Source organism: Prionailurus viverrinus, chromosome X (genome assembly GCF_022837055.1).
Source record: "Prionailurus viverrinus isolate Anna chromosome X, UM_Priviv_1.0, whole genome shotgun sequence".
In the NCBI taxonomy this organism is placed as follows: domain Eukaryota; kingdom Metazoa; phylum Chordata; class Mammalia; order Carnivora; family Felidae; genus Prionailurus; species Prionailurus viverrinus.
The window spans coordinates 116199778-116208593 of NC_062579.1; the positions used below are offsets into that span (position 1 = coordinate 116199778).

General features: G+C 60.4%; 2 protein-coding genes across 9 annotated transcripts; one reads left to right on the forward strand and one right to left on the reverse strand.

Annotated features, from left to right (window-relative positions):
- On the forward strand, window positions 1-1986 carry LOC125157238 (heat shock transcription factor, X-linked member 3-like). Its single transcript, XM_047843734.1, has 2 exons — window positions 1-607; window positions 1282-1986. Exons 1-2 carry the CDS (start codon window positions 110-112, stop codon window positions 1870-1872), a joined length of 1089 nt encoding a protein of 362 aa, XP_047699690.1. The 5' UTR covers window positions 1-109; the 3' UTR covers window positions 1873-1986.
- A 591-nt stretch (window positions 1987-2577) lies between these two features.
- EOLA2 (endothelium and lymphocyte associated ASCH domain 2) lies at window positions 2578-7397 on the reverse strand. 8 transcript variants are annotated; one of them, XM_047843739.1, is made up of 4 exons: window positions 7284-7397; window positions 4658-4805; window positions 4259-4541; window positions 2578-3426 (listed from the first exon to the last, which is right to left on the reverse strand). In XM_047843739.1, exons 3-4 carry the CDS (start codon window positions 4509-4511, stop codon window positions 3164-3166), a joined length of 516 nt encoding a protein of 171 aa, XP_047699695.1. In that variant the 5' UTR covers window positions 4512-4541; window positions 4658-4805; window positions 7284-7397; the 3' UTR covers window positions 2578-3163. The 8 variants fall into 8 exon arrangements, 7 of the variants coding, with proteins under 7 accessions (XP_047699695.1, XP_047699694.1, XP_047699693.1 ...); XM_047843738.1 differs by lacking the exon at window positions 7284-7397 and adding an exon at window positions 7086-7240; XM_047843737.1 differs by lacking the exon at window positions 7284-7397 and adding an exon at window positions 6970-7127.
- Between the last annotated feature and the right edge of the window lie 1419 nt (window positions 7398-8816).

An 8816-nucleotide genomic window follows, 5' to 3' on the forward strand; every position in this document is an offset into this window, starting at 1 on the left:
TTGTGGACGGTATATATTGGGCATCCCCATACTGACTGAAGGCATTTGCGACTTGAGAGGTCAGTGAGACATTCTCATGGCAAAAGTGCTCTTGGTCTAGACTAGCTCCATGGCTAGTCAGAGTGCTAAGGAGATACCCAAAGGGAAGCTGGCCCCATCTGATGATGGAGAGCCAGCACCAGAATTACCATCTAGTTCATCCCAGGATCCAAATTTGGATTCCGGGGAGATTTTGGTGATGAATAGGGACCAAGCAGTGATCCAAGATCCAGGCCCCCAAGACAACCCACAACCACAGGCCCCAAACCAAGGCGCCGCCAACGTGGGAGAAAACAACAGTATTCTTGGGCTCTCCTTCCCAAGAAAGCTTTGGATGATCCTGGAGGACAACACCTTCACGTCCGTGCGCTGGAACGATGCCGGGGACACCGTGATCATCGACGAAGACCTTTTCCAGAGGGAGGTTCTTCACCGCAGAGGTGCGGAGAGAATCTTTGAAACTGACAGCTTGAAGACTTTCATCCGCCTGCTGAACCTGTACGGCTTCAGCAAAATACGAGCAACCGACCCTTGGGGGATTCAGTCCCCAGGGAATAAGAGAATGCTGGTAAGTAGAAAGTCCTTGGTTTCCCATGCTTTCTGTCTTTTCAGCACCTTCCTAGTAGACCCCAGATGAATGATCTACTGAAAGGGTTTAATTTCCGAGGACAACTTTCTTTCTCAAGAGACATTATGGAGAGATGAGAAAGTCTAGGCTTTCCTATTAACCTACAACCCCCTTAGATGGAGTGTGCAGGTATGACTAAACATTCAGAGGCCAGGTAACGTCAAATAGGTATGTGAATCCCTTCAACTGGGCTTTATGTGTCTTTATTCAGTGAGTTTAGTTAGGTCCCAGGGCATAGTGAGCCTTGTAGACAACTTAAAAGGAACTTTTCTCCATAGTGGAACCAGACCATTATGACTGCTGTGGGAGGGGCCAGGGGCAGGGAGTGGTGGTGGGGGGATCCAGGGGCAGGGAGTGGGGGGGGGTAAGGGGGGAGGGGGAATGGGAGGAGGAGGGGGAGGGGGGAGAAGAAGAGGAAGGAGAGAGGTGGAAGGGGATTGTGGGGGGAAGAGGAGGGAGAGGGAGGCAAGGGGGAGGATGGGGGAGAAGGGGAGGAAGAAGGGGGAGGGGGAGGGGAGGGAGAAGAGGGCAAGGAGGTGGCAGTCTCGGTGGCAGCAGACACAAATCTTCCCTCCCAGAATGACTAAAATGATGAATCTCGCATCTCGTTTCAGATTTACCGCAACGCCAACTTTCAGAGAGACAAGCCTTTCCTGCTCGGGAACATTCAGAGGAAAAGTGACCTGAGAGTCACCACCACCTGGCTAGGCACCAGTGCACCAACTCCAAAGAGAAAGAAGCCGGTGGCAGCAACAAGACAGTCCCCACGAATCCATCACGAGGAACCCGCCAACGACGACAAGACGGTCCTCGGCGCAGCCCCAAATGCTCAGGGTCCCAGCGGCAGCCAGTCCTTCGCCTTCTCTGGCATTTGGTCTCTGAGCAGCGCAGCCGGGTATGCCATGGCAACTCATGGCCCGAGTGAGCCAGGTGGCCTGAGTGGGGAGGGCACCTCCAGGAACATGATGTTTGTGCCCCTGGCTACTGCCAGAAGGGATGACACAGGGGAACTGCCCGTCAGCCCCCCAGTTTACCCCGACTATGGTACGGTGATGTCTCTGTATAACACCTGTTATTCCATCCTGCTGGCAGCCCTGTCAGTCATGTCCCCAAATGAGGCCCCCAGTGAGAACGAGGAGCAGGAGGGCTCCTCAGATTACAAGTGTGCCCTCTGTGAACATTTCAAGGAAAATCCGGGTCCCTAGGCTCACAGGCCACTGATGACAGCTAAAAACTCACCACTGTAACCGTCAATCTATTTTCGGCTTTAATGGAAACAAACACAACTCTGCGGGAGTAAATAAACAGTCTGACTAGAATGGCGAATCTGTGTTCTTTCTCACGTATAATGCTACACACACCTTATGCGATAAGCCCGGGGAGGCTGGGAATCCTGGCCTGAGACAGGTTCTGGCCCCCTACTGTCCTCTGTCCTTCGAAGCGGCAGCGTTTTTGCAGCCTCGGCCAAGGACCTGGCTAGGGAGCATGGAGGAGGCAAGCCCAGGAAGATCTGGTCCCCTGAGCCTCGCCCGCGGGTCAGGAGACAGAACCGCCTCACTCCTGACCTTGGGGGTGTCACCTCGTATCATTCGTGTGTTTGAAACAGGAGGGCTTTTCCTCACGGGTGCCCCTGTGATGCCGGGAAGTTTCTGATCAGCAGCTGAGCGCCTCTAGCCCAAGAGCCAGGGGCCTGCCAAAGAGGCCCACCTAAAAGCAGGGCCACCCCATCTGCCAAGGGACGTGGGGCTACTTTCTTGTTGCTCAGAAGAGACGGCCCATTCTAGTCAGTGCCTGGGGGTTGGGGGGAGGGACAGCCCATCTTCCCTATCGGTAAGGACCACCAGAAACTTTGCTAAGAAAGCACACAACGACAACAAAAGATTTCCCACAGAATACACAACACGACTTAATCATTTTCCCATCGGTGCTGTATTTAGGATCCTTCCTTTGGCCATGAAGTAGCTAGCTGTGGGATGTGTCAAACACGCATACTTCATGGGCCAAGGGACGCTTTGACAACAGAGCAAGAGTTATTTGTAAGAACAGACGGATGCTGTGTCTCAGTCTGATGCTGTCGTCATGGTGAACGGGGGCACCCGTGGCTGGCCACCCCTGCACACCCCTTTAGCGCCCGCTCCCAGCCTTCCCACAAGGTCCCCTGGATGCTGTTCAAACGTCCTATGAGTTCTGAGCAAAACAACGAGAGGAGGAAACACGAACCGGTCATCTTCAGACCTATGTCTCTGTACGACCCGGAAGTCAGGACTCAAGTAGTGGCGGCACCAAGACATTTACTGGCCGCTTCCCCTTTATCCCGAACGTCGAAGTCCTGGAGACTGCCGGCGAGCCCAGACAGGCATCTCACGAGGAAAGTCCCGTTGCCCTGTCCCCTGCATCTGAGTGGAGAGACCTGTTTCCACGAACAGCACACAGTGGCAGGGCTGATTCAGACTGAACCTGGCTTGTAGGTCTGCAGCATGACAGTCAGTCGATGGGTCACGATTTAGCCGGTTTCTCGGTAACCTTCCACACTCGCCAGGCGTCCTGCCCCAAGGGCATCAGGTGCTCTGGGATGTCTACCTGGAAGATATCCTTTCCGCCTTTCCTGGGTATGGGCTCCAGTAACCACCTGGGGTTTGAAAGCACGGTGAGGTACTTCTGCTTCAGGCTGGTCAGTACAGCTTGATTCTCCAGCGCCACAACCTCATCAGGAGCTAAGTCCTCTGGGCACTGCATGGTTTCCCCAATGTCAACAAGCCCTGAGCACAAAGAGAAGCACACGATGGTTTTTCCTTCCAGAAACCAAGGCCCGCCTGTTGGAGAACATGATTATTCAAAGTTACAACCACCAGAGACCAGGGGACACTGGGTACACTGGGCCCCTCGGACTGAGCATGCCCGACACGCCAAAGTCTGCTTAGGGAGTTCTGGGTGAGGCCGAGGGAGGGAGCGAAACGGAGTGGAGGGCCTCGTCCTCAACGACCACCCCCAAATAATGGGCTGGCCCCAGCCAGAGAGCTTAGGGCAACAGGCAGAGGTCAGACCAGAAGGGCCCCAGATGCTGGGCGGAACAGGCACTCAGGTCCCCGAGCACTTCAGCAGGTGGCAGGTGCTCGTGTGGGACCTCCCCCACCGAGGGCTTAGGGGACTCACCCAGGATACAGGGACAGTGGGGGTGGGGCATCGCACAGGAAGCCCGGCAACAGCCTGGGGTCTGGAGTCTGCCCCGACCCACTGTGTGCACCGTGCTGCCTCCACGGTCTGTCGCATGCACGCACGTGGGCACACACGTGCAACCGTGAGTGAAGGTCACATGCACATTTGGAACCTGTCCCTGTCTCTCAGGTCAGAACCAGGCACTGAGGCCCAGAGCGGAAGCAGGGTTCACCTGAAGTCGTGGGACCTCAGCAACTCCCCCCATCCCCAGTCCCAGGGCCCCCTGCTGCCCCGCCGAAGGTGTGCTGCTTAAAGAAACCACGGCCCCCACACCAAGCAGCTCACACAAGGGAACAAGGCACAAAACTCCTGAGCAAGGTCCTGGGGAGTAGCCCTTGGGGGTGTCTCAGCAGCATGCGGCTTCTCATCACTTGCCAGCGATCACGCCACGGCCATACTTTTCCCCTTCCAGAAGCAAGGCCTGAATCTGAGCAGGGGTCATTCCAAGCCTCTCCGCCAGCAGCTCCCTCCATGCGGTGTCTTCCCAGTCCCTGTGAGCAATGTGGATGGCGATGGTACGGTTCCGGTGGCTGCTCAGCAGAGGACGCCAACGCGTCTCCAGGGTCTTGACCCCGTTTAAGACAAAACCTGCATAAGGCTGCCGGAAGGAGAGGCAGCCGAACTTCATCTCCCCAGAGCGCCTTGGGCCTCACCAGGCCTGCGGAGACAGAACCACGAAGGTCAACAGGCATCGTGCCCAGTGCTCCAAGCTCATGACCTGGGGGCAAGACCTCTCCCCAGGGTCCTCCGGGAGTGCCCTGACACCCCACTGACCTGGACAGTGGGGGAACAGAGAGCCTTGGCTCTTCCTCCTCTGTCACTACACGGTCAGCTGACGGGCACAAAGGAAGGGGCCGGCGGTCAGGATGACGTGTCCATCACATGGAGTCGTTGGGGACCTCAGAGAGGAGGGCGGGGATAGCTAGAGAAAGGCATGGCCAGGACAGCCTGTGGTCAGTTCTACATAGGAGGTCACTGAGCCCCAGGAGAGCACAGATGGCAAGGGGCCCCTCGGCTGGACAGCTCAGTGAGCTGGCTCTACCCCTCTCCCAGCACAGACAGGGACACCCTGGGCTTCGCCACCCTGGGGCTGCTGAGCGCAAACCCTTGGTATCCGACCTCAGCTCAGCGCTGGGGGCGCCCTGTGATCGCACATGGTCCTGGCAGCTGTCTCCTCCTGACCCCTTTGGGCGCCACTCTCCTCTGACCCCTTCCTGCCCCACTGCTCTCCACCATCAACAGACACCCCCCGACCCTGACCCGGGCCTAGAGAAACCAGGAACCAGAGCAGGAACAACTGGTACCAGGGCGCACGCACCGTCTCCATGCCAGGCACTGGGGTGGGCACAATCAACACATCACAGGATTCGATCCTCACATAACCCAGTAAGGCAGCGCTTCGTCACCCCGCTCTATAGCTGAGAAGGAGGCGCCGAGGGATAGAGAGACAGCCCATGATTTCAGGGGACCTGAGTGCGCCTACCCCTTGTCCTTGCACCTGGACGAGGGGGTCCCTCCTCCTCGCGCACGGCAGAGCTGTGCAGTGGGAGGAACACGACCCCGGCCCGAGCCTCAGCTGGGGCCTGGCACCTCAAGGAGCCCCAGTCTCCATCGGGGCCGCGAGGACCGGGGACAAGGTGCAGGGGCACCTAGCCCGGCATGTGGCACCTAACAGGACAGCCACAAACAGTGGCCGCCCCTCATCATTATCATCATCCTCATCACAGGGCCTGGGGCACTGCGCTGCACTCAGGAGCACCCCGAATCTGGATCATCTCTCCTCCCAGTTCTCGAAGGACATAAACCTGGCCTCAACCCCTCCTCTCGTTTAAGAGAACACATCTACTCTCAAAGATAAGGCCCTGGGATCACCCCTTTCCCAACCCACCGTCCTGCCGCCCTGGCACCACACCCCCTGCGTTCCCTCTGTCTGGGGCTGAGCTGCGCGGCCACCTGCCCTCAGCTGTGCTCTGGGCCAAGCACAGTCCTTCACTGGAGGACCTCACTCCGTCTGCTCTTGCTCAGGCAGCCCTACTCCCCTCCCCTGTGAGGAGATGGTCTCCCTTTCAGAAAGCCACACCTGTACACCCCTCACTGCAGGGACAAAGACCCCCCCCCCCCCAGCCCCTGAGCCCGCACGTGTCTCCAGCACCTGCCAACTTGTCTAAACCTCTGCATAGCAGAGGTCCCAGGAGCAGCGGTCTACACTCACAGTCTCTACTTCTTCGCCTCGCACTGCCCGCCCCCCTCCATGAACACACCGGTTGCCGCAGGCACCAGCGACCTGCCCCCTGCCTGTTCCATCTTCATGGAACTCACGGCCGGACAGCCCTGACGCGACTGACACCCCTCCTTCACTTCTCAGCCTTCCACGTTGCACCTCACTCACGGGTTGGTTCTGCTAACCACATAAGGCCCCAGCCGGCAGCAGAGAAAACCATTTCATGTAAGTGGCTCGTGTTCTCACAGCCTAGCAGACCCGTATCCAACAGGAGAAAGAGGACACCAGGCCCTCACACTGTCACACGGGAAGGATTTGGGGGCCCTACAGTCCAGTTCCCCTCAATCAAATCCTGGAAGCCTCCCCACCCCCCCGGGAGGAGTGCCAGGGGCAACCGGCTGAACCCCGCACAGCCGGTGGCCTCGGTGAGGTCGCGGCCCTAAGGGCCCAGCGGGAGGCGGGGAGGGCCGGAACGACTGCGTGCGGACCGGTGCCCGTGCAAAGGTATGGTCGCGTTTCTCGGCGCACACGTACGTCGCGGGCATGTGACGGTGGCGGAAGGAGGGGACAGGGAAGGGTGTCCGCGGCCGCTCTGCGCTTGCTTCCAGACCTCTGGTCCGGGAACCCCCAGGCCAGAGGCACCGTCCCGCCGAGGGTCGAGCAGGCCGCAGCCGCACGGGCTTCCTGGCTCCCTTCGCGCGTGGCGGGTCTCCCTGCCCCGGCCCCGCCCCCGCCCACCGCAGGCGCGCTCGGCCGATTCGGCTGCGGCCACCGGGCGGGACCGTCCGCTTCCCGTGACCCTGCGAGGCCACCAGCGCCGGGACGACCGCCTCCCACGCCCAGACGAGGAGACGACGCGGCCCACCGAGAGAGGACAGAGCGCCCGGTCCGCGTCGTGGCTGTCCCGCCATCGCCGCGGCCCGACACCAGGAACCGCTGACAGGAACCGCTGACAGGTGCCGGGCGCCGGCGGCCCCTCACCTGACGCACCCGCACAGACGCTGCCGCTCCTTTTTTGCGGGGCATACGCCGGCTCGTACGCACGTAGTTACGTACGCACACGGAGGTACGCAGCACGCCAGGGCGAAAGCCCGTAGGCACGCAGCCAAGCAGTTACGTGGACACGCACTTACGTACACACGCACATAGGACACGCACATAGGACACGCACACACGCACATAGGACACGTCTCCCGGTCGCTAGGAGACGTCGTTGGACTCAAGGGGCCGGGAGGCGCGCGGGACCATCAGGCTTGATAGGGAGCTGGCGCTGGCGGCTGGAGCGGAACCGGAAGGAGGATAGAAATGGGGGTGGGGCGTTGGGGGGGGGAAGGGGCGGGGCGAGTCGAGTCTGGGGGTGGGGCTGTGGGCGGGGCGGCGGGAGGTGGAGCTGGGGGAGGAGTAGGTGGGGGCGGACCTGTGGGTTAGGAGCTGGGGTAGGAGGAGCTGTGAGACAGGGCTGTGGAAGAAGCTGGCGCCAGTTGTGGGAAAGAGTTGGGGCAGGACCTAGGGCAATGAGCGGGAAGGAGCAGGACGGAGATGGGAAAGCTGCGGAGGAGTAGCTGTGGGAAGAGCAGGGTGGGCCTGGGGAGGTGTAACTGGGGGAGTTGCAGGGGGGAGCTTGGGGTGGAGCCAAAGGGGAAGCTGGGGGACCACTGGGGAGGAGGGCAGAACTGACAGGAGGAGCTGGAGCAGGGGCAGGATGGAGCTGGGGCAGTGGAGGCGGAGCTGGGAGAAACTGTGGGGGATAGAGTCAGAGGAGCTGGGGACCCCTGGGGGGAGGGCCCTGGGAGGAGCTGAGCGGAGTTGAGAAGCGGAGCTGGAGAGGGGCGGGGTGGAACTGAGGAGGTTGGGTAGGCGGAGCTGGGGCAGGAGGGGGCGGAGCTGAGAGAAAGCTGTGGTCGGGGGGTTCAGGGGAGGAGCCAGGGAACCCACGGGTGTGGGGGTGGGGAGGAGCAGAGCGGAGCTGAGAAGGGGAGCTGGAGAGGGGCGGGGTGGAACTGAGGAGGTTGGGAAGGTGGAGGTGGGGGTGGAGATGGGCGGAGCTGGAAGAAAGCTTTGGCGGGTGGTGGAATCGCAGGAGGAGTGGGGGAACCACCGGGTAGAAGGAGGTAGGGTGGAGCAGGATGGAACTAAGGGGAGCAGGCGGGGAGGAGCGGGGCGGAGCTGGCGGACGAGTGGGACGAAATTTAGGAGACGGAGGTGGAGCCATGGGAAGAGCTGGGGAAGCACAATGGATGAGCACCTGGGGAGTAGCAGGGCCGGGCTGGGGGACCCTCCAAAGGCAGAAGTGGGGGACTAGGAGGGCGTGGCTGGTGGCAAGTTAGGAGAGAGAGGTGAGGATGAGCCGGGCCGGTCTGGGGGAAAGGTCGGAGAAGTAGTAGCTAGCGCCGGGGGTGGGGAGGGTGGCACGGGGATGGGCAAAAGCTGGGAGAAGGTGGGGAGGTGACAAGCGGGGCTGGGGTTGAGTAGAACGACGTGGGCGGGGGAAGCTCGGAGCAGAAAATGGGGAGGAGTGGGGCGGGGCTTTCGAGGCTCGAAGTGGACTGGTGAGATAGCTGGGAGGGGGGAACAGGGCGGGGCTGTAGAGAGGCTGGGCGGGACTGCTAGGATAGTTCGGAGGAGGAGTTGCGGAGGGGCTGGTGTGGAGAGTAGCAAGGTTGGACTGGTAGGGTATCTGGAAGGTGAAGCTGGGGTGGAGCAGGGTGGGAC

Coding starts and splice junctions, on each gene's coding strand:
- EOLA2 (XM_047843739.1), bottom strand. CDS start 4,511: ATGAAGTTCGGCTGCCTCTCCTTCCGGCAGCCTTATGCAGGTTTTGTC. Junction 3,427..4,258: donor TGGCCGTGGCGTGATCGCTG/GCAAGTGATGAG, acceptor CTTTGTGCTCAG/GGCTTGTTGACATTGGGGAA.
- LOC125157238 (XM_047843734.1), top strand. CDS start 110: ATGGCTAGTCAGAGTGCTAAGGAGATACCCAAAGGGAAGCTGGCCCCA. Junction 608..1,281: donor CAGGGAATAAGAGAATGCTG/GTAAGTAGAAAG, acceptor ATCTCGTTTCAG/ATTTACCGCAACGCCAACTT.